The sequence below is a fragment of the Microtus oregoni genome, unplaced genomic scaffold (genome assembly GCF_018167655.1).
Source record: "Microtus oregoni isolate MIOR12 unplaced genomic scaffold, Mior012 000006F_ref0000085, whole genome shotgun sequence".
Lineage (NCBI taxonomy): Eukaryota > Metazoa > Chordata > Mammalia > Rodentia > Cricetidae > Microtus > Microtus oregoni.
The window spans coordinates 56,060,457-56,083,988 of NW_024543065.1; the positions used below are offsets into that span (position 1 = coordinate 56,060,457).

The 23,532-nt window shown below is 52.7% G+C and overlaps 2 protein-coding genes across 5 annotated transcripts; both read left to right on the top strand.

The window, feature by feature from the left end:
- Positions 1–4,022: 4,022 nt before the first annotated feature.
- On the top strand, positions 4,023–13,035 carry Fbl (fibrillarin). The gene is made up of 9 exons (XM_041654099.1): positions 4,023–4,150; positions 8,510–8,701; positions 8,800–8,907; positions 9,003–9,097; positions 9,840–10,010; positions 11,088–11,220; positions 12,154–12,266; positions 12,678–12,823; positions 12,922–13,035. The coding sequence occupies exons 1-9, from the start codon at positions 4,141–4,143 to the stop codon at positions 12,944–12,946; spliced, it is 993 nt and encodes a 330-aa protein (XP_041510033.1). The 5' UTR covers positions 4,023–4,140; the 3' UTR covers positions 12,947–13,035.
- A 213-nt stretch (positions 13,036–13,248) lies between these two features.
- Positions 13,249–21,121, top strand: Dyrk1b (dual specificity tyrosine phosphorylation regulated kinase 1B). 4 transcript variants are annotated; one of them, XM_041653385.1, is made up of 12 exons: positions 13,991–14,181; positions 15,198–15,361; positions 16,053–16,172; positions 16,270–16,458; positions 16,739–16,886; positions 18,070–18,356; positions 18,891–19,037; positions 19,119–19,259; positions 19,541–19,576; positions 19,661–19,856; positions 20,202–20,302; positions 20,386–21,121. In XM_041653385.1, the coding sequence occupies exons 1-12, from the start codon at positions 14,103–14,105 to the stop codon at positions 20,755–20,757; spliced, it is 1,980 nt and encodes a 659-aa protein (XP_041509319.1). In that variant the 5' UTR covers positions 13,991–14,102; the 3' UTR covers positions 20,758–21,121. The 4 variants fall into 4 exon arrangements, with proteins under 4 accessions (XP_041509321.1, XP_041509319.1, XP_041509318.1 ...); XM_041653387.1 differs by lacking the exon at positions 13,991–14,181 and adding an exon at positions 13,249–13,408 and having other exon boundaries at positions 19,541–19,856; XM_041653384.1 differs by having other exon boundaries at positions 13,992–14,181; positions 19,541–19,856.
- Positions 21,122–23,532: the final 2,411 nt, after the last annotated feature.

The following is a 23,532-nucleotide window of genomic DNA, read 5'->3' on the forward strand; positions in this document are numbered from 1 at the left end:
GGAAGAACCTGAAGTAGAAATATCGGAGGGACACTGCCTGCTGGCTCCTTTTCAGGCCCATGCTCAGCTACCTTTCTTCTACAGTGCAGGACCGCTAGCCTAGGAATTGTACCACCCACAGTGGGCTCTTCCAGGACCCACTATCCCTCATCAACCTGCTACACAAACAGAGCACTTTAGCTTAACCGTTCAATTCTTGTCCCCCAGATTCTTGGGTTAATATTAGGATTCAACTGTCAAACACTTAAGTCTTTATAAATTTCAGCATTCTAAAAGTCCAAGGTCTCTTTAAGACTTCAAAGTTCTAATGCGGTGCTGAGACCTATAGCCACACCCCACCACCAAGGCTCAGGACTTAATTGAAAGAGGAGGCAAAAAGAACAAAAGAGCAGGGGGAGGGGGAGGGGAGCTGTGGAATACAGTGAGTTCCAGACCATTGAGGGCTTCAGTGATGCCCCGTCAAAAACAAACAAAAAAAATTTTAATTCAATACAAAGATATACCAACTTGATACTTTTGATATTTACATGCTGAGGAATTATAGGAGGAAACATTAAAAGTATTCAATTTCCATAGGTACATTTCTGTAAGAACATGAAAGCTCCCTGTATTCTGTCTTAGGGTTTTTATGGCAGGAATGAAACCCCATGACCAAAAGCAAGTTGGGGAGGAAAGAGTTTATTTCACTAATCCTTCCATATAACAGTTCATCATTCGGGAAGTCGGGACAGGAACTTAAGCAACGCGGGAACCTGGAGGCAGCAGCTGATGTAGAGACCAAGGAGCCGTGCTACTTACTGGCTTGCTTGTCATGGCTTGCTCAGACTGCTTTCTTACAGCACCCAGGACCACTAGTGGAGAGGTGGTACCACCTACAATGGGCTGCCTGCCCCCAGCACTAATGAAGAAAATGCCCTGTAGACTTGCCTTATGGAGGCAATGTCTCCATTGAAGTTCCCTCCTCACAGATAACTATAGCTTGTGTCAGGTTATATAAAACTACGCAGCACAGATACTAAAATTACTGTACTTCAGAACTCACAAATTGATAGGACTGGAAAATATCCTACAGGGTGAGCAACCTGGACACAGAAAGTCAGATGCCTCATGCGCTCTCTCATTTGTAGACCTTAGATCTGAATGTTTTCAGGATTCTGTGTTCAAACTGGAATGAGAAAAAACAGAGGTCAGAAAGCAAGAAAAGAACCATGACGAGGGAGAGACCCTAAAGGGAAGTAGGAACACACAGGTGAGGTTAAAGAGGGGAGGGATATGAGGTGTGGGAAGTGTTAAGATGGGGATGGAGCAGGGGATGGGGAAGAGATGGGGTATGAGGGATGATTAATCAAAAGCATGAACACTAACTGAAAACATTATTTCTAAAAAATTAAAAACTAAAAACATGAATTGACGTGTCTGCATACTCCTAGAAGCCGAAGTCACTAAATGAAAATCTCAGTGCCATGCATAAAACGCCAATGAGTCTTTCATCAGGGAGGCCCTCCAAACAATACAGTTTATGGCCGTTTCTCACGGTTGTCCACCAAAACTAGATGATAGACTCATATCGCCAAAGGCACCACATACTTTGGTTGCAGAATACAAACAGATCAAGCTGGAACTGAACTGAAAGCTTCTTCCCTGCTGGCTAGCTAGTTTAATGGTACCAGAATGTGCTCTGTAGCCTGCTGGGGCAGAAAAGTCATCAACTGTTTCACCCAACTGTGGGTCCTGCCTGTTACCAGACCAGCTGACGAGGCAAGCTATGCCCGTTGGTACAACAGCAGCGTGACTGTCGGGGGGCAGCTAACCACTGTTTGGTTGGCTCTACAGCTTGCTCCACAGGAAGGAATTCGTGCCTAGCACTGTGAGCCTTATTAAAAGTCCAAGGCTGAGGAGATGGCAGACTCTGAAAGGGGCAGGGTGGGGTGGGGTCTACTACTGGCCGGGCTAAGTGGACATCTGAAACTCTGCCTTCTAAGCATTTGTGCAGCACTCAGCCTTGGACAAAGAATCGTCCATCCGCAGTGCTGACAGTACTGCCGTGACTCGTGAGTGGACTCAGAAGTCACTCATATGTGCCGAGAGTGAGTGACCGAGAAGTGTTCAATCCTAACCAAGGTCCAGGCAACGCTGACGAAGAGGGCTGGAAAGATCCTAAGAGCTGGATGACGGTGAAGAACGCTGTGAAATACTGTCTCCTGGACATGCTGTGACCATGGAACTTGACAACACACTGAAGCTGTGGCTATCTGCACACGAGTCACACCAAAAAGGAGATGGAAGCAGGAGGAGCATCAGGAACGCAACGGAGAAGAGGCTAAAGGGCTGAATATGAGCACAACACGTTTTAGACATGTTGGAATTGCCAAGTGTTTTGAAATTCCTATGAATACACCACACGAAGAGTCACTGAATTGTATAAATGGGAAAATTATACTATGTGACCTGTTTATCAATAACGATCTTAAATTAAATAATTAGAAACACTAGGAGCTTGGGCAGGTAAGAGATCTTGTTGAGAAAGGATAAGGACTTGGGTTCAAATTCCAGCACCCGTGTAAAAAAAAAAATAAAACAAAAAAACAAAAACAAAACTGAGTGGTCATCTGTGTGCCTGGAAGCCCAAGGCTGGGGAGGCAGTGGTGAAACAAGAGGCTTTCTGGTCCTCAGAGCCAGTGAAGACAATAAGGCGGAGAGCAGGACATCAGCTGGCCTCTGCATGAGCCCATGCAGTGTGTGTGTGTGTGTGTGTGTGTGTGCGCGCGCGTGTGTTTAAGCATTGTCGGTGTCTATGATAGGATTTCATGTTAAGAATCCACTTTAATTTGTCTTAAAAAAAGAAAAAAAAACAACAAAAGGGTGTTGGAGGCTACGTGATTTGTCACCATGACAATCAGCCTTTCCTTGGTACTTGGCAGCTTTGAATGAGTGACAACCATCCAAGTCAGACTGCTACAACCACTTAATTCTGAAAGACAGTTACTGCTCGGAGGCACTTTTCCAGCCCTAACTATTGCTTATTTGCATGGCGGCCACTTCACCTAGGCCAGAGGGTAAACTCTTTCCCCGATAACCCAACAAAAAAGTGTGTGATGAGTGTGCAAACGGTCCTTTCGGTTCCCTGGAAGGCTGTGCTGTGTGACATAGCTGTTGGGACGCTTTTCCTGGAGAGAAGGTCGTTCCTATGCTGCCCCCTGGTGGTGCAATATTAACCTCGGAACTTCTGCAACTCCGGCTTTGGTTTTGATCATTATGCGTGGAGTGGAAAGAATCCAGGACTTGAAGAGGAGGGACAGACCGCAGAACCAACTGCAAACCAGCAGTAGTGAGGGCACTGACAGCGGGGCAGTGGCCTCAGAGGCAGCTGCGGCAACATTAGGGTGACTGAAGATTCCCAGAAACTGGCCAGCGGTAGGGAACAGAAGCAATGAGGTGCCTGTTCTTGGGGCAAGTGAGTGAAGGAGGGCTTTTAGAGTACAAAGAGACAGGAAAAGCGAGGTACAACCTGGAGATAGTTCCGGGCCAGCCTGGGCCGCATTGCAAAACCCTGTCTCAAAATACAAACATCAACAACAGAAAAACAAGAAACACAGGCTGTGCTGGAGATAGTTCAGCTATGAAGAGTACATATTGCTCTTGCAGAAGATGTAGGTTCGGGTCCCACGCCCACCTGGCAGCCCACAACAGCCTGTAACTCCAGTTCCAGAGGATCCGACGCCCTCTTCTGACCTCTGCGGGTACTGCATGAGCATGGTGCACAGACATACTTGCGGGCAAAACACTTCTAAGGATAAAATAAAGATAAATAAATCTTCGAAAAAATTAAAAAGCACAGTTTGAGTACAACCTTTTATTCTTGGAATGCTAGTGAGGGGGAAAGCCGCAGCGGATTTGCGATTGAATTTAGCGCTCTGGGAAAGAGACAGAAGCGGAACAAGGCAGAGAGCCCAGTCTCCAGAATTCCCGCCCAAGACGTACACTTCCGGGAGAGGGCGCGTGTAAGGGGTGGGGCTACGTCCTTCCGTCACGCGTCCTACGTCGTCGCGCGCATGCGCTCCTTTCCACGTGCGAAAGCCTGAGACTCGTGGAGTGAGGGACGCCTCTGATTGCCGGGAGCCGCGCGACCAGAACGCAGTGATGAAGCCAGGTAGAGACCGCAGCACGGGCAGGAGCGGGGCTCCAGGAGCGGCGGGCGGGCACCGCGGCTGCTTGGGCCCCGGGGAATGTGGCCGGTGGCTCGGCTCCCAGAGGCAGGCCTACAGGCTCGCGGCTCCCGGCCGGCCGGCGCGGCCCTCCTGACCCCAGCCCAGAGCTGGGGCTCGGGTCGCTCTCTGCGCGTGGCTTCGGGGGATCTGACTTGGGTCGCAAATGGAACGGCTCCGCCTGAGGCCAGGGGCCCTTCTCCCCACTTCAAGCCTTCCCTGTCACCCACTGTCACCTACCGTCACCGCTACCTTGATCCCCAGCCCAACTTCCCCGGGAGGGCGGGGGGGCGGGGATGAGGACCTCCGGGTAGGTGAGGTGAGGGTCTCGATTGCCGCCCTTCCGGGAGGGGCGGGGTCCTAGACGTGCTGGAGTCGACGATCTGGGGACTTGAGTGTACCTGTTCTGTGGTGAGAAACGTTACGAGCCCGGCCTTAGCGGAGTGGGTTAGTTTTGGTTTAACTTTTGAGACAGCGTCTCACCATGTGCCTCTCTGGCTGGCCTAGAACTCTCTGTAGACCAGGTTGGCTCGACCTCAGAGCTCCACCACCTCTCTGCCTCCCGAGTGCTGGGATTAAAGGCGTGTGCCACCTAGCCCGACAAAAATGTATTCGTTTATTTCCCGCCTTTTTCTGATGAATCCACTACGTGGTGGATGATGATGAAGGTCTGATTTTTCTTTCTTGGATTCTTACTGGATAAGGGATTTTTGGCAAAATGTTACTCTGGGCAATAGCAATGCTCGTCAATCCCGGTACTCGGGAAGCTAAGGCTTGACACCAGTCTGTGCTACAGTAATGATAACGTGAGCTTCTCACCGTTGCCCAAGGATCAGTTTTCACTACTGTAGGCTTTTGTCTGATGTGTGCACACATGTTCCTGTGGACAGATGAGAGTCGCTGCAGGGGATAATCACCCATGCTCCCGGTCCCAGACCTGTGGAATATCCGGGAGTCTGGTGAAGTAGGGTGGAGGGATTGCTAGTCTGTGTGTTCTACTGCCGTTCTGTGGTCTGTGCTTTTCCCTCCAGCCTTGCTCTGGCAAATGATAGAAGGAAAAGTTGTAGAAATTTCTAGCCGTGGACTCTGCGTTGACAGTTTGAGCCTTGAGTGGCGGAAGCAGCTTTGGGGGAGTTGTTTTTGTTTGGTTGGTTTTTGGTTCTTTGAGACAGGGTTTCTCTGTGTAACAGCCCTAGCTGTCCTGGAACTCGCTTTGTAGACCAGGCCGGCCTCAAACTCACAGAGCTGTTTGTCTCTCCTGTCACCATGCCCGGCCGGGGGAGATTTTTAATCAGAGGTATGCTGTAGGCTCTAGTGGACCTTCCAACAAGGTCCTTTGTTGTTTTGAAATGGGATCTTGTGTAGCCCGGGCTTTCCTCACACTCAGCCTTCTGCTTCACTCTCCCCAGCAGTGGGGTTGCAGGCCTGGGATCCCTCACCTGGCTAGGGGTTCTGAGGTGGGAGGGCTACTGGGGGGAAGCAGATTCTAAAACAGCGGACTATATGTGGGCATGGAGTCTTTCTGAGTAATGAGTCCTTTTTGTTCCTTTCCTTAAAAACTCCAGGACCTGAAATAGACCAAGATACTCGTTGAGTATCTGGGACTGAGAGTTGACCCTGGTCCACTGCTCCCCATGAAGATTCCCACAACTTACCAGACCTCTGTTCTGTCAGGCCCTGGCGGGTGGCTTCTCTTTTAAGTACTTTTGTGGGTACAAAGTCACCTGATTTTACAACAGACTCCCATGCACCTTGCCTCCGTTAGGGTCCTGAACGACAATGGCATGGCGGTCCTCCTGGATGGGCCAGGAGAGGAGGAACCAGGACTCCCCCTTCACCATCCACTCTTGAATGAACAGGGTGGTTTTCCAGTGGTTTTTCTGTGAAGAGGGACCTAGAGACTTGCGTCAGCAGAGCTGGGGATATACCAGAGCCTTGCTGGTGTTTATTGAGCTTCATGTTGTGCAGGGTGCTGGGATGTTGCGGTAACCAGAATAATTGCAAATCGTGCATTTGGAACTTGTAACGGCCTGTGAGAGTGCCAGGCAGTATCCAATGCAATATGACGAGAAAACAAGGTAGCATCAGCACCATTTCATCAGAAACCCAAGTAGCATGGGCACAGCCCTGTTTGCAGGAGCTGGAAAGTGAGAACAGCTCATGTGAGGGATTTCAAAGCTGGCTGTTGATTGAGTAGGGCCCAGCAGAGAGCCTGAAGTCGGGGTAGGGGCGTGTCTTCAGCATGATGGTTTGGGTCTATAAATTATGGTCTTCTGGGAAACTTTTAAAAAAATGCCCTTCTCAGATTTTATTTATTTTTGGTTTTGGTTTTTCAAGACAGGGTTTTGCTGTGTCGCCCTGGCTATCCAGGAACTCACTCTGTAGGTGAGACTGGCCTTGAACTCACAGAGATCCTCGCGCCTCCAGAGTGCTGGTATTAAAGGTGTGCACCACCATCTGGCTCGGAGATTCTTTGTAAAGAGAAGAATTCTGAGTTTATTGTGGATTGTGAAGTGGGAGGTTGGAAGCAGCAGGATGGGATCTCGTGTAAGGCTTGGGATTGTTTGAGAGTTTTGAAGAGGAAACTGTTAACAACTTTAAAAATTAAATTAGGGCCTAGCGGTAGTGGTGCACAGCTTTAATCCCAGCACTCAGAGGCAGGTGGATCTTTGTAAGTTTGAGGCCAGCATGTTCTACAAAGGGAATTCCAGGACAGCCAGCTGTTACCCAGAGGACCCCCCCCCCCAAAAAAAACAAAGTAAATTAGGAATAGATACCAAGTTTCAAGGTATTTTATTGCTGTGGATTCTGGGGAGTTTAACCCTGGCGTGACACATTAGAGCTACAATATCTAGCCCTTTAAGTGTCATAGAAAGAGAGCAAAAAGCAAGCAAACAAAAAGAGAATCAGCAAAGGTTTGTTTTTTGTTTCTTGTTTTTTTGTTTGTTTGTTTGTTTGTTTGTTTGTTTTTAATACCATTAAAAATATTGTCAGGGTGGTACACTCCTTTAATCCCAGCACTCAGGAAGCAGAGACAGTTGGATCTCTTGAGTTTGAAGCCAGTCCGGTGTACATCACTCCAGGTTAGTCAGGGATACGTAGTGAGACTTTGTCTCAAAAACAACAAAAAAATTGTTTGAAGCTGGTGATAGGTGTGGTCTCAAGGCACAGTGACAAAACTTAAGCAGATTTATATCTGACGTCTTAGATCAAGTGAGATAGTTTTAAGCCAACACTAATCTCAAACTATGTTTTCAGATCAACTCTTGTGCCCCTGCCCATAGTACTCAAAAGTTTCCATCATAGAAAAGCGAAATAGCAAACACAGCAACAGCATCAGACACCTGTTAGTCCCACCCACTGTTCGCTGCTGAGTGGACAGTGCTGCTTCACCCTGGAGCTGGTTTGTTCTTTTCGGGTGTGGGTGTGTGTGTGTGTGTTGATCAGGGAGAAGGGAGGAGCCTAGAGTCTTCTGTCTCTGCCTCCTGGGGTACGGGAATCACAGATCTGTGCTCCCGTGCCTGATTTCTGATGAGCTCTAATCTGCTCATCTAGGCCATTGCCCATCCTTAAATTTGGGGATTTTTTACCCCCCCCCCCCCCCAGGAATGTTACAATCTTGAAAGAAGGGAGAAACTGAGCATCAGATTAGGAGCTGGAGCTCCCCCCCCCCATATGCACGCAGACTCATGGGAAGATGCTGGGAGGGCATAGGAGGTCCCGTTGCACTCAGCACATGTGCAGAGCTCACCGATACAAAGGCTGTCCCACCAAGAAGCCCAGAATGTCTGCATTCTTTCTCAACCCTATCCTGTTAGATCGTCTATGGCATGTTTTGCTTTTAGTGATCCCTTGCTGGTATGCTTCATAAGGATAGATAAGGTGCCCGGTCCAGGGGTGCACACCTATAAACCCAGCACTTGGGAGGTGGCAGCAGGAGGATCAGCAGCTACATGGTGACTTCAAGGCCAGCCTGGGGTTCGATAGCCTATTTCAGAAGAGCAGTGTGTGTCGTTGGGTGTAGTTGTATAGGAATTTGTTTCTCTGCTTTTGGGGGGGTCTGATTTGTTCATTGTGCTGCAACCTGAAGATCATTTCCATTGTTGATTACTGTTACTTGGTTTATGTGTCCATTCTGCTGGTGGGACATTGGGTGGCCTTGGTGTGCATTGTTGGCTGTAGTGGACATTTCCTCCGGGAGCTTACAGCCATGTGCTTTGCTGATGTCTCACTTCTGTAGAACTGCCAGGTAAGTTAGGTTAAACGTCTTAACCTTCATTTCCCTGTTTTTGTTTCTACTACAGGTTTCAGCCCCCGTGGGGGTGGCTTTGGTGGCAGAGGAGGCTTTGGTGGTGACAGAGGTGGTAGAGGAGGACGAGGCGGACGAGGAGGCTTTGGCGGAGGTCGAGGAGGCTTTGGTGGAGGCAGAGGTCGAGGTGGAGGTGGAAGTGGAGGCTTCAGGGGACGAGGAGGTGGAGGAGGAGGTGGTGGACGAGGTGAGTGAGGTTGACATGGGGAGGTGGAGCAGGCTCCTGAAGGGTGCAGGGAGGGGAGAGAAGGGACCTCCCTCTCCACCTGCAGCTTTCTCTTGCAGGTGGAGGCTTCCAGTCTGGGGGCGGCCGGGGTCGAGGTGGTGGCCGGGGAGGCAAGAGAGGAAACCAGTCAGGGAAGAATGTGATGGTGGAACCACATCGTCATGAAGGTGAGTGTGGTGGGCAGGGCGGCAGCTGCAGCTAGAAGTGGACCGTGGCCGCCTTCTGAGTCCTCAGCCCCATTCTTCTCTGCTACCTTCACCAGGCGTCTTTATCTGTCGTGGAAAGGAGGATGCCCTTGTCACAAAGAATCTGGTCCCTGGAGAGTCTGTGTATGGGGAGAAGAGAGTCTCTATTTCAGTGAGTTCTAAACCCTTGTTTTAAGTACCAGCCCTAGCTGATGGTGCCACCTGCAGTTCAGTCTTGCTGTTGTGTCCTACTTGTGACAGTGGGGAGCTGGGGTGTTAGTACATAAGTTAGGCCATGCACACTGTCCCATGTGCCTTGAGATTGCCCGCCCATCATAGCCTCCAGTTCTTCAGTTCCCAGCTCCCCTCCCAATTCCCTGGCCTTGCCCTATTGTTCCCCAGCTCCATACTGTACCGGCTCCCTATCTTCTGTCTCTAGTCAGGACCTCCTGGTCCTGACAGGACATAGTTCTCCTCCATCCTCTTCTCTATGGCTGGCCAGAAGCCTACCTGCTCACTTCTAGGTCTAGTTCAAACGTCCCTAGCCCTTCCTGGTCCATTCTAGTTTGCCTTCCTCTCTCTTGGCTTGGTCTCTCTAGCCTGTCACCATCTCCTGAGGTAGTTTGTGTGTTGGTTCAGTGGGCACTTACTGCTCGGGGCAGGATCCATGTCCTAGTCAAGGTTGTCTCCAACACCTGAAACAGCTAGAGCAGGAAGTAATGCCTAGTGCCCAGGTCTTTCTGTCACCTCTGTGTTTACTGTCTGTGTTCTGTTCTTGTCCCTATTGTACATCTGCTTTTGGTTCTTATACAGTGATTGGGCTGCAACATTTCTTTTGAGGGCCCTACGGTTATGGGGTGGTATCCTACACAGGAACCCAGCACTGACTTCTGTTCCCATCTCTCCTGGATCAGGAGGGAGATGACAAAATTGAATACCGAGCCTGGAACCCTTTCCGTTCCAAGCTGGCAGCAGCAATCCTGGGCGGTGTAGACCAGATCCACATCAAGCCAGGGGCCAAGGTGCTCTACCTCGGGGCAGCCTCAGGCACCACCGTCTCTCACGTCTCTGACATCGTTGGCCCGGTGAGTGGATGGGTGGTGGAGGTGGAGGGAGCCGAGCCTGGCTGTTTACCTGCACTGTTAAAATGACCCAGAGCTGGGAACATAGATACCAAACTATTTTGGTTACCCTCTTGAAAAGTTGATGTCCCAGTGCTGGAAGGGTAGCTTAGTCACTAAAGTGCTTATCACACGCGCATGAGGACCTGATTTTGATCCTCGGAATTCATATGAAAGTGTGGTGGTGTGTGTACCCCTGTAACAGCACTAGGGGCAGCAGCAGCCGTGGAGCATGCTGGACATCGGCTGCGGTCTATGGATAAGCTCTACACCAGTGAGAGATCTTGTCTCAGAAATAGGATGGGAGGAGTTCCTGGAGAATAACACCTACATTGTTCTCTGGCTTCCACATACATAGACACAAAATACTCATGGCCCCCAAACCTAGTTTGTTCTCTCCCCAATCCCCCATATTGGGGTTGACCCCAGGGCCTCTTGGATGCTAGGCAGATACGCCTACATCCGCAGCCCTTGGTTTCTGCTGGTGGGCATGTGTTTTCTGTGGTGATGGCAGTGCAGAGAGCACCTGCCTCTTGGATGTCCCACTTCATGGCCTCTTGCTGTTGGCTGAATTACGGACTCTTTAATTTGGTGGGTGAAAGCACACACTGTTGTAGTCCTAGCTTAAGCTACATAGTCAGACCTTGTCTAAATACATACCGCAACAAAACTCAGACTTCTATTGGTATTTAATAGTGTGTGGCTTCAGTGAGACACTGAGTGAGCCAGAGGTGATCACTGTGGAGAATAAGGTTTGGAAAATTGTATGCTTGCTGTGAGTGCTGGCCCATTGCAAATGCCCTTGGCTCTGTCCTCTGCTCTGGACTTTAGCCTGTGTTGGGAGCCTGGGCTCTTGGGCCAGATAAATTAGGATCTTGTACCTTTATTGGTTGTGGATAACCATGGCAGGAGACTCATCTCCAGGCCCATTTACTCATCTGGACCATGGGTTTAGTGATGACGGTCTGAGGGCCTGCTACAAGTGGCGCATGAGCCCGTAATGGAGAACAAGTGTATGCTCATCGCTGTTGGTTTTTTTAGGATGGTCTGGTCTATGCAGTTGAGTTCTCCCACCGTTCTGGCCGGGACCTCATCAACTTGGCCAAGAAGAGGACCAACATTATTCCTGTGATTGAAGATGCCCGACACCCACACAAATACCGCATGCTTATCGGTGAGGGGCCTGGGGGCGGCCCAGGGAAGGTAGGATAAGCCACTGCATATTTCCCAGAAGAGGCCAGTGGAGCCTAAATTCAGATGGAGTTAGAGTAAGGAGCTGCAGGTGGAGATTGTGCTGGTCATCTCTGATCTCCCTCCCTGAGTCCCATGCACTTCTGCTCCCCTCCAACACTTGATGCCTTTTTACACTGCCCTGTCTCCTGCCTTTCTTTATATTATCTGATGACATTCCAGCCCTGAGCATGGCAAGTATGACCCAATGGCTCTTTTTTTTTTAAATACCTCAAAGGTCTAGTATAAAAATGGAAAGCCTCATGAATTCCCCCAGAGGTACTCGATACTTAACCATCTGCTTTCCAAATCCTTAAAGATGTTTTCATTCCATCACTTGGTTTATGTATTCATGTTTAAATCATACTGCCTAAAAACATTGCCTTTTCATTGCACCTTTTTGTTTTGGTTTGATTTGGTTTGGGGGGGAGTGGTTTTTCCCGCCTCCTTTTTTTCTTTGCATTTTCTCAGTTCACTTGGCCCCTTCTCTGGTCCTTCCCTCATTTGACAGCCCTGCCCACGTCTTGCCTTTAACTGCTCACCTTTACTTGTCTTTTTGATGACATGTCTGTCTCCCCCCAGACCCGGGAGCATCTCGAGGGCAGGGTCTGACTCGTCTCTGTGTCCCCCACGCCCAGCCCAGGGCTGGCCACAGAGTAGGTGGCAACCATGCTTTACAAGAGGAGTGGATGAGTGATGTGTCTGGGTTCTGGCCCCGCCTTTGGGGTGCTTTGGAGGGAGGGTGTGGTGGGGAGTGAGACTGGAGGCAGGAGACTCCCAGGAACCTGGTGGTGATGGAGCACAGGCCCCATATTGGGAGGCTCTGGGTAGCTCTCTGGTGGCTTCTACTTGGTAACTGCTGCCCCTTGTTCCTTAGCCATGGTGGATGTGATCTTTGCCGATGTGGCACAGCCAGACCAAACCCGGATTGTGGCCCTGAATGCCCACACCTTCCTGAGGAATGGAGGACACTTTGTGATTTCCATTAAGGTATGAGGCTTGGAATGTAAGTTGGGGCAGCAACAGTGGGTGCTTGATCTCTGTGTCTGAGCATGCTACTTAGCCTACGTCTTCGTTTATTGATCAACCCTCTTTAAGGTTTGAAGTAGATTGATATATGTGAAGTGCTTAGAACAGATTTCTGATACAGAGAAAATAAGTACAAAGTGCATTTTTAGAAACATTATATTTCTTCACCGTGTTCAAAATTAGCCTCTTGGGGCATTTGTTCTACTGTTACCAGGACATGAAAGAAAATTCCGGAGTTAAAACACTGCCTTAAATAAGTGGGACATCCTGTTTCCAGTCCAAGCCAAATTAAAATTTCTGTAATGGAGTTTTATAATTGCCCAGCCCTGGGTCTCCAAATCTCTAACCTCGTCCTTTCTCCTCTCTCTGTAGGCGAACTGCATTGACTCCACAGCCTCGGCAGAAGCTGTGTTTGCATCTGAAGTAAAGAAGATGCAACAGGAGAATATGAAGCCCCAGGAGCAGCTGACACTTGAGCCCTACGAACGGGACCACGCTGTGGTTGTAGGTGTGTACAGGTAAGTACCAAACTAGACTTCTCCCTTGCAGCCTGAGCTCCCCTGGGCCTTGGGAGCCGAAAATGTTGACAGCTGGACCCCCTCTGATTTCCTCACAGGCCACCTCCCAAGGTGAAGAACTGAAACTCGGAGCTGTCTGGATTCGAAGAAATGTGTGTTGCTACTGTTGCACGTGTATTTTTTTTTTTTTTCTATTAAAAGACTCATCTGTCTCCCCTGTCTGGTACTGTTTGCTCAGTGGCCAAAAGACGCATGCGCCCTTGACCAACTTTGTGTGCGCTTGTGGGGGGGTGTCTTGGAAAGTTTCATCCGGTCACATGGTGCATGCTCCATCGGTACCTGCTACGCATGTGCGTGGCTCAGCGCTCTGAAGGCGCAGGCGCACAGTGATCTCTTAAGTCACGTGAGCGGTGTGGGGGCGGAGCCGGGACAGGGGGGCCGGTTTGTTGTGGTCGCCATTTTGCTGGTTGCATTACTGGGTAATCGGGGCCCTGGCTTGCCGCGTCCGCCGGACACCCTCAGCCAGTGGGCAGGTCTGAGCTCGGGCTCCCCGAGCAGTTTGAGTCCCCTTACCCACGCCCTCAGGTAACGGTACCGGCGACGGGTGGGGCGGGGTGGCACGCTTGGGTGGGGGGCAGACCGGGATCCGCCCTGCCCATCCCCGCGAGACTTAGCAAGGGAAAGGAGGGGGCTTCAGGCCAGTGCAGCGGAGCCCGGCTATTTACGGCCGGATTTCTGAAAGGGGCCCAGCCCGAGGGAGCCGTCTTGAGAGGGAGTCTGGGAGGGGGCAGCCCGGCCCCACTCCCGCCCTTTGTTTGGGCTCGGCTGTGCTGGCCGCTTCACTGTCGCCTAGCAACAGCTGCCCTGAGTGCTGATTGGCTAAACCCTTGGCGGCAACAACCAATGGCGTGGTTGTTGCCATGGGAGGTGCGGCCTGCCGAACTCAGTTGGGCCCCGCCCGCCGGGACTCCACCGGCTGGGGCGGGCTTGCCGGGTGGGGGGCGGGACGCCAGGGTCCCTGGGGGCGGGTGGCCACGCGGGGCGGGGCTGGGCCGTAGGGCGAGGGTTAACCCGCCCCTCCCCCGTCCACCTGCTGTCCCCTTCCCCCGCGTGCCCCGATCTGACCCTCGTCCCCTCCTCTCCCCGCCCCCCCTGGCGGCGGTGGCGGCGGCTGCTGTTGTCACCCACCGGGCCGCCTGTCCCGCTTGCCCTCACCGCCGCGGGACTGGCCAGGCCGGGGACAGGCGGCCACCTTCTCATCACCGCCGCCACCACCGCCATGCTGGCCGTTCGCCCACCGCACTGGGGGCCCCATCGCTCCCCAGCCCCCCGTGGGCCCAGCGCCAGCCCTGACCCGGGTAGGGGTGGGAGCTGGGAGAGTCGGTCCTAGTGTGGGAGGGCCGGGGAAGAGGTTGTTTGTCGGTGAAGCCCCAGTAAAGGGGACCTGGAGTAGCGAGTCATAGGGCAGAAGGGATCTGACGGGGGAAGGCTCTTAGGGAGAAGACTTTGTTCTGGAGGACACTTTGAGGGAGCGACGTCTTGTGTGTTATTTAGGGATTTGGCTGTTGGGCCCTTCTAGGAACAGGCTCAATTGCGGAATGACCCGGTTTAGAAATATCTGATAAAGGGGATAGCAAGGATCCCAGTGTAAGGGAGAAAAAGACAGTGACTCTTAAACTGTCGAGAACGAACATCTCCCTCTTGTTTTCCTAGGAGTAGGGGTCTTGGGTTATGGGAAAGTCCTAGTGGGAAAGGAGTCCCTGGTGCGGGAGACTCCTCTAGGGAGCTGTCCCAGGGGAAAGTGTGCCCTGGTGGTTGAGACACCCATAGCACTCACACATAAAGGAGTTCTCAGATAACCTTGATCTTTGCTGGGCACTCCACAAGGACTGCTATGGTGTGAGGTATCCTGGAGTTCTCTAGACTCGATTCGAAATGGGGCCCTCACTGTGGCCCAGAAGACCCTGATGTTGAGGGAAGACCATGTGAAGGTTGGGTCTTTTTCTGAGGAACTCCAAATGGGCACCAGCAGAAATTGAGAGAAAAATGAATTCTACTGCCCAGACTCTGCTGGGTCTCTGTCTTCTCTTTTGCTCTCCCAATTACTGGCCTTTCTCTGTCCTTCCTGCCCTGGCCCTGTATGCACTCTATCCCACCCCTGTGTGACTCTAACCATTCCCCTTTACATTTTGTCATTATGTTATCTCATTTATTTGATGATGTGTTGAGGAACACTGCTACGCCACTTGCTTCTGTCCCCTCTGCATTGCTACCTGGTGCCTCCCCCTTGCCCTGTGTTCTTCATGCCCACTTCTTTGCTTGACTCTGATCCACATACCCTCTTGTTCCATGTTGTCTCCCTACTTGCCCTCAGGTCTCAGCGGCGGTGGCAGCCGAGGTGCAGGATGCGAGAAGGCGCCCCCCGGCCGGGCTCCCGCTCCAGGCCTCACACCCCTGTGGCCCTCTGAGCCCACCATGGCCGTCCCACCAGGCCATGGTCCCTTCTCTGGCTTTCCGGGGCCCCAGGAACACACACAGGTAGGCATTCACCTGGCTTCTCACCTGCCTGGGGGGCGAAAGAGACTGGGGTGAAAGGGTTCAGACAGCCTGATCTCTGAGGATGCTGCAGACCTGGTAATACTGGCAGGGTTTCAGGTAGGGTAGAAAGTCCACACTTAACTCCTGCTATGGGAACCAAATCACTGCGCTTCTCTGTGACCCTCTGTCTCTCACGGAGTGGTTAATGTTTGTCAGGCTCAGAACTATCACTGGCACACAACAGCCCAGAACACAGGTCTTAGTGTCCACACCGAGCCAGAGGTCTGGAGTGAAAAACCTGGAAGGGAAATCAAGGGGATGGCAAGGAAAGTGAGCTGAGGATAGTGGGAAACCCAAGAAGTCTAATCCTGGTCCAAGAGCTTTAGGAACTGGGCACAGACTCATCTGAGGGTGAGGACATGGAGCTACAGGGAAATCAATGGCCTGGATCCCCAAAACTGCTCTCGGGTGCAAAGACCCCAAGTTTCTCATTCAGGGTGTTCACTGAGATTCAGAAGAAAATATACAGAGCAGATAAGCTGACCAGGGGCTGGGTGGGCAGTAAATCATTCACTTCATCACACAATGAACAAATATCTGGGGGACCCCAATGTGTGACAGGCCCTACAGTTCTCTCCCTGAAAGTTGGAGGTGAAGGCCTGTATTCAGTGTCTGCCTGTCTCCACCACAGGTATTGCCTGATGTGCGGCTACTGCCTCGGAGACTACCCCTGGCCTTCCGGGACGCAGCCTCAGCCCCACTGCGCAAGCTCTCAGTGGACCTCATCAAGACCTACAAGCACATCAATGAGGTGGGGGAATGGGATTCCCTGCTGGGTGCTGGAAATCCAGGGGCCTGGCTGCTTGCTGGGGTCACTCAGGGGTCCGGTTTCCTGGTTGCCTGAGCAGGTATACTATGCGAAGAAGAAGCGGCGGGCCCAACAGGCGCCACCCCAGGACTCGAGCACCAAAAAGGAGAAGAAGGTCCTGAACCACGGTTATGACGACGACAACCACGACTACATTGTGCGCAGTGGCGAGCGCTGGCTAGAGCGCTATGAGATTGACTCTCTTATTGGCAAAGGCTCCTTTGGCCAGGTGTGGGACTCCGCCACTCATCCACTGTCTGGATGCAGACGTTACTAACCTTACCCACGTTTTCTCCACCCCCAGTGTTCACTTGGCCAGTCTCTCAGGCCACTTAGTATCCCTCTGTTTCAGTTTCTGTAGAAGTATAAAAAACAAAACTCCACATAAGGAAACTATGTTATTTTGTATCCAGTACAAAGGATGTGAGCCCTGGGCTGTGAGTTGTTAGTTGGAAATTTGTGGCTGGTGGTCCTCCCACCTCCCCGGGTAACTCTTCATGTCTCTACAGGTGGTGAAAGCCTATGACCACCAGACCCAGGAGCTGGTGGCCATCAAGATCATCAAGAACAAAAAGGCCTTCCTGAACCAGGCACAGATTGAGCTGCGGCTGCTGGAGCTGATGAACCAGCATGACACAGAAATGAAGTACTACATAGGTGAGTGCGGGGCGCCTGTGGGAGATACCACCAGTAAGGGTCTTTGGGCTTCTCCACCGCAGTGGCCATGCTTTGGTCATGGCTTTGCTCTTCTGCTTACCTGATCAGCAGTGGTCAGTGTTGATCCAGTGCTCACTAGGGCCAGATTGTTGCAAACACTCCACATGAATTACCTCACCCCTGCCAGTGACAGGGCAGTTTTGTGCACATGTTGGAGATAGGAAACTGAGGCACTCAGTGCTGTCACGTACATGAAGTGACAGTTTATACACAACAGAATTAATAATTTGAGAAGCAGTAGTCTCTGGAACTCTGACTCTCGAGATGGGTCCCATTCCTCTGGAAAGGGACTAATAGACTCTTAAAAGGACAACCAGTGTCCCTTGCCACAAAGATAGACACCGCTAAAAGGAAGGCAGGTTCATTTGTTCATTTGGGCTCTTAGTGGTGGTGGTACTTCTTGGGGTTTTGTTTTGCCATCCTGGGGTTCAAACCCAGTGCTTCATACACACAAGGCAGGAGCTTCATCCCAGAACTACATCTCCAGACCCCTTTTTACTAAGTTATTTTGAGACAGAATTTCACTGAGTTATCCGGACAGGCCTTGAGCTCCACTCTTTCTGCATCTGAAGACCTTGGTCTCTATGCCTGCACCACCAGGCCTGGCTCCGTGCTGTAATGTGAAATGAGGAAGCCTGGAATTGTTTTGCAGCTCTATTAGAAGGTGATAGTGCGTTTGATTTTCCCTTTGCGGTGCTGGAGCTTGAACCTAGGGCCTTGTGCTTGCTAGGCAAACATGCTCCAACCCTTCTTTGGTCATCCTTGCCCTATGCTAATATAACCCTCAAGTTATACCACCCTTTGGGGTTTTTCTGTTTTTTATTTACAATTCCAGGCTGTACTATGTGCCAAGCTGGCCCTGAACTCAACCATCCTCTGACTTAGTTTCCCAAGTGCCGGGATTACAGTTGTGTTTACTATTCCCTGCTGGCAGAAACCTTCCTTTTGGTAAAAATCAGGAGGTGTGAGAGCCTCAGGAGAATTAGCATGCTTTGCCAGTCCGCTGAGCCCAGGGCACAAACTCCTGAGGGCTCGCTGCGGTTTAGCAGAGGTGGTTGCTGTGTGGCCCCAGGCCATCTGCCCTGTCACCTGTCTCTAAGCTGTTGCCTGTGGTTCCCCACAGTGCATCTGAAGCGACACTTCATGTTCCGGAATCATCTGTGCCTGGTGTTTGAGCTGCTGTCCTACAACCTGTACGACCTCCTGCGCAACACACACTTCCGAGGTGTCTCCCTGAACCTGACTCGGAAGCTGGCACAGCAGCTCTGCACAGCGCTGCTCTTTCTGGCCACGCCTGAGCTCAGCATCATCCACTGCGACCTCAAGCCTGAGAACATCCTGCTCTGCAATCCTAAGCGCAGTGCCATCAAGATCGTGGACTTTGGCAGCTCCTGCCAGCTTGGCCAGCGGGTGCGGCTCTGACTTTGGGCAGGACCAGTGTCTTGGGTGGGATGGCATGGGGTGGCTTTGTTTTGGTCCTGGGAGCTGATATCTGAGAGATGACATTGGAGGCCCCCTGGAGGGAGGGAGTCAGAGATGAAGGGGGCAGAGGAGACCCAAGCAAGGAAGAAAGAGGGTGACCCCGAGGGGCAGGCAGCTCCTCAGAGTAGTAAAGTTGAGTGAGATCTGAGCCTGAGCTCTGCTTTGCCTACTTGTGCTCTTCAGGTCACAGGTAGAAGACCTTGTGTAAGCAGACAGGAGTTACACTAGTTAGTATAATTCAGTATGGGATAGCCAGCCTCTCTTAAAAGGGGCCAGAGCTGGGAATGGAGCCAGGGTTAAGGCAGGCCAATGAAGACTGGAAGCTCAGCAAGACAGTGTCTGGTTTGTGCAGCCTTGCTGAGAGCCTAGAGGCTCCATCCTGTTCTCAAGCAGGGGCTTGTCTTGAGTATTCAGTGAAACCAGCAGGGGAGCTAGTGCCCTGACTACTGCCCCCTTCCCCAGATCTACCAGTATATCCAGAGCCGCTTCTACCGCTCACCCGAGGTGCTCCTGGGCACACCCTATGACCTGGCCATCGACATGTGGTCCCTGGGCTGCATCCTTGTGGAGATGCACACCGGAGAGCCCCTCTTCAGTGGCTCCAATGAGGTGTGCCCCTGGAAGGGGTGTGCTGGAGGTGGAGGGGTGGAGCCTGGCCACCCGGCGCCCCTGACCGCCGCCTGCCCGCAGGTGGACCAGATGAGCAGAATTGTCGAGGTGCTGGGCATCCCGCCTGCACCCATGCTGGAACAGGCACCCAAGGCTCGCAAGTACTTTGAGCGGCTGCCTGGGGGTGGCTGGACCCTGCGAAGGACAAAGGAACTCAGGAAGGTGCGGCCCCTGCCCTGTGCCACTTCCCCCTCCCTGGGTGGCCCCTCACTCACACTTGGGGCTCCCCCCTCTCCCTGTGGCTTTCCCTGTCTTTCTCTTCCCCCTTGTCTGTCCTTTCCTTCCTCCCCTGCCCACCCCATTACCATCCCACCCCACAGCTCTTGTTAGCTTCTCTTTTCCTCTTCTTCTCTTGTGCCTCTGTTTCCCCATGTGTGTCTCCCTGCCCCTCCTGCCCACTGACGGCCACTCTCTTGCCCCCCCTCCCACCCCCTCCCTGCCAGGATTACCAGGGCCCCGGGACACGGCGGCTGCAGGAGGTGCTGGGCGTGCAGACGGGCGGGCCCGGGGGCCGGCGGGCGGGGGAGCCGGGCCACAGCCCCGCCGACTACCTCCGCTTCCAGGACCTGGTGCTGCGCATGCTGGAATATGAGCCCGCCGCCCGCATCAGCCCGCTGGGCGCTCTGCAGCACGGCTTCTTCCGCCGCACGGCCGACGAGGCCACCAACACGGGCCCGGCGGGCAGCAGTGCCTCCACCTCGCCGGCGGGCCTCGACACCTGCCCCTCCTCTAGCACCGCCAGCTCCATCTCCAGCTCTGGTGGGTGCCCAGTGTCAGATGTGTGCTGCAGGGCCTAGCCTTGGAGGCCTTGCTACTGGTCCTCTGTCCTAGAGCCTTAGAGCTACCAGATTCTGAGCTCCAGAGTAAGGGGGTGGGTGGGACAGTCCCACGTGACCAACAGAATCTCTGAATCCAGGCTTGGGATTTAGCCCCTAAAACTGACTCTAGCCTCCCACACAATCTCAGATCCTAGATTTCAAAATTGGGCTTTTAGAGCCTTCACAAGGACTCTGGTCTCAAAGGTCAATCTTGGGGTCTAGGTGTTGAACAGACTCCACACATCTTAGCGCCTCTGCCCTCTTTTCTCCATCCCGGTGTTTCCAGGAGGCTCCAGTGGCTCCTCCAGTGACAACAGGGCCTACCGCTACCGATATTGTGGGGGGCCTGGGCCCCCCATCACCGACTGTGAGATGAACAGCCCCCAGGTACTGGAGCTGTGAGTCCTCGGAGAGGGGTGCGGGTGCCTGGGGCTCCAGGATCTCAACACTCCCCATTCCTTTGTTTTCAGGTTATACCCTCCCAGCCTCTGCGCCCCTGGGCAGGGGGTGATGTGCCCCACAAGACACATCCAGCCCCTACCTCTGCCTCAACATTGCCAGGGACTGGGGCCCAGTTACTCCCCCAACCCCGATGCCTTGGACGTCCCCCATCACCAACATCACCACCACCCCCGGAGCTGATGGATGTGAGCCTGGCAGGCAGCCCTCCAGAATGCTCTCCACCTCATCCAGCACCTGCCCCCCAGCACCCGGCTGCCTCAGCCCTCCGGACTCGGATGACGGGAGGTCGACCACCTCTCCCACCCCCTGATGACCCTGCCACTCTGGGGCCTCGCCTGGGCCTCCATGGCGTACCCCAGAGCACAGCAGCCAGCTCATGACCCTGCCCCCTCCCTGGGGCCCCTCCTGAAGCCATACCCCCCATCTGGGGGCCCTGGGCTCCCATCCTCATCTCTCCCCTTGACTGGACTTGCTGCTACCCAGCTGGGGTGGGTGAGGCCTGCACTGATTGGGGCCCAGGGCAGGGGGTCAAGGGAGAGGGGTTTTGGCCGCACCCTCCCCACTAAGACTGGACCCTTGGCCCCCTCTCCCCCCTTGTTTTCTATTTATTGTACCAAAGACAGTGGTGGTCCGGTAGAGGGGAGATTGCCCCTCACCCTAGGGCCCTAGGAGGGGGTGGGGGCAGGTAGGGGGAGATGGCCTTGCTCCTCCTTGCTGTACCCCCCAGTAAAGAGCTTTCTCACATGCCTGCCTGAGCGTTTGCAGGGCCTTGGCTCCCTCTCCTGACCCTCAGAGGCATGGTGGGGAAGGTTGTGTGGGAAAGGGTGCTTTGTGGCGTGGGTATATCCCTCCTGGGGACATCATACTTGGTGCAGGCACTGGGCAGCGGGAAGTTGGCGGGCTGTAGAACCATAGACACATCCTGGATACAACGATCCTGGCCCACATTTGCCTTTTCCAGGATAAAAGGCCGCTTTCTGGCCTATTGCTGGAAATAGTAACGTCCTGCACTCGTCTGTCAGGGCTCTCATAGAGTCCACCAAGGAGTGGCTTTTTGTGTCAGGCAGGCACCCAGTAGGCTCTGGGTGTACTCCACGGGCCTTCCTTGGTACTATCCAGACAGGCCATGGGGACAGATTTTTACCCCACCTGTGTCCAGCCCCATTCTGGAGTCATTGCAGAATATTGAGATTCTCGGGCAAAAAGACGCTCCCTGACTTTCAGGTAAGTGAATTTTGTTTCATGGCAATTTGGAACCAGCTGTCTCCCAGTCAGTCTTGGAAGAACCACCTGGTTCAAACTGTTTAGCACTCACAATGGGCGGGCGCGGTGTGACTCCTGGGAGATGGAGTTCTGCTAGGCTAGCTCTTTGCTCACGTTTCTTGGGGAACTACAAAACCCAGAAGTCTCTGCGCACGTGGCTGGGGCCTGGTGTTGGCTGAGCTTTCGGCATTAGGGCCCGGATGTTGGCGGGTCAGGAGAACGGGTAGTGATTGGATAGTGTGCAGGGGCGGGGCGGGGGTGGTGGTGCTGGAAGTTGTCAATCCACTTTGCAGGGCCTGGGCGGGGCAATGGAGGGCACACGCAGAAGCCGCGGTGAGCAAGGTCCTGGTCGCTTGTGGGTCACTGGTGTCAGTGATCTTTTTGAGAATTCCGGTTAAGATTTATTGGGGGTCTTTGGTTATGTAGAGAGCTGGACTTTTTCGAAGGGGCTGAGGCACAATGAGAGGAAGGTGTACAGCCCAGTTTTTCTGAAACATGATAAGTAGGCTGCAGTAAAAGACTCGGGTCTGGCGGCTTGTGGCAGGCCCCTAGGCAAGAGCTGTCTGCGGTGTGACCCGGCAGGGGCGGTGCTGAGGAGGCCAGGGAAGGACAGGTGAACTTTCTAGAAGATTGCGTTGACAGGCTGAGTAGAAGGATGAGATAGAGAGGGCCTGGGAAGGGAGGTCTCCTGCCCCATTAATAGTCTCAGTTTGGTTTGTTTGTGTGTGTGTGTGTTTGTGGTGCCGGAGATGGTACCCAAGGAACCCCAGATGCTAGGCAAGTGTTCTACACACCCAGCCTCCCAGTAAAAGACTTTGACTGAACAGTCCTAGAAGACCAGAACTGCGGTGACCTCTCCGAGTTTAGGCCTAGTGAGGGCAGATGGAAGTTAAGTTACTTCTTGTCTAGGGTCACACGACTAGGAGATAGGCTCAGGTTGGGGTGTGTGTGTGTGTTTACCAGTCCAAATTAATTTAGCAAAGTGTATTTCAGCCTGGAGGCCTCAGCAGTACCAAATCATGTTGGCCCTGTGAGGAATGTAGAATGGGTGTGGGATGCCATTTCTGTTTGTAGTTGAGAACTGCTCCAGGCTGGCTGACTACCTGATACCTCCTTGGGTGTCTCCAGGGAGGGTACTTAGAGTTCACACTGGTGAACGTCCATGACATCTTCATTGGTCTTCCTGCCTTCATCGTTCCCCATGTAACCAAAGAAACTCTGAGCACCTACTTGTCCCTCCCTGCTGAGAAGCCTCCTAGATGCCATCTCACTCAGGGTGAAAGCCCAATCCTTTCATGACCTGCGGGCCTTTCATCACCCGCCTCTGCTCCAGCCACACTAGCTAGCCTCAGGACCGTGGTGCGTGGTGTTCTCTTTGCCTGCATCATTTGTCTCTAGACAGCACAGCCTGTCCACTCTTCTGAATCATCTTTCTGACGGCCCTGTCCATTTTCCTTCTTTAGGTTTTTCCTTGGGTCAGGCATATTGCTGGCACATGCTGAAATGTATCTTGTCACCAACCGCCTCCCCTTCCAGGAGCCCTTGAACTCCTTGGAAGCAAGCATTTGGGTCACTTTATGCTTTTTCTCCCACACAGAAGACTATGTGGCACCAGCAGGGAGTAGATCTGGACTCCACTCATCCCCTTCTGTATAGCTGAACCTTTCTGAGAGCTCAAGGCAGTCAGCAGGGATTTTGCTTCTGCAGTATACAATGTGGAAACAACAGAGGAGAAAGGGTATGTCTCTGCTATGAAAGAACTCAGATAGCACAGCTATGGGAAGTGACCAGGATCAAGAGCATCGAAGGAAAACTTGATAGGTGCTTTTGGCTCCAAGTAAGAGATTCCAGCCCATGGGGTTGGCATCGGCTCCATCCGGAAAAGTATGTAT

Coding starts and splice junctions, on each gene's coding strand:
- Fbl (XM_041654099.1), top strand. Junction 8,702..8,799: donor AGGAGGAGGTGGTGGACGAG/GTGAGTGAGGTT, acceptor TTTCTCTTGCAG/GTGGAGGCTTCCAGTCTGGG. Junction 9,098..9,839: donor AGAAGAGAGTCTCTATTTCA/GTGAGTTCTAAA, acceptor CTCCTGGATCAG/GAGGGAGATGACAAAATTGA.
- Dyrk1b (XM_041653384.1), top strand. CDS start 14,103: ATGCTGGCCGTTCGCCCACCGCACTGGGGGCCCCATCGCTCCCCAGCC. Junction 15,362..16,052: donor GGCCCCAGGAACACACACAG/GTAGGCATTCAC, acceptor TCTCCACCACAG/GTATTGCCTGATGTGCGGCT. Junction 16,173..16,269: donor CCTACAAGCACATCAATGAG/GTGGGGGAATGG, acceptor TTGCCTGAGCAG/GTATACTATGCGAAGAAGAA.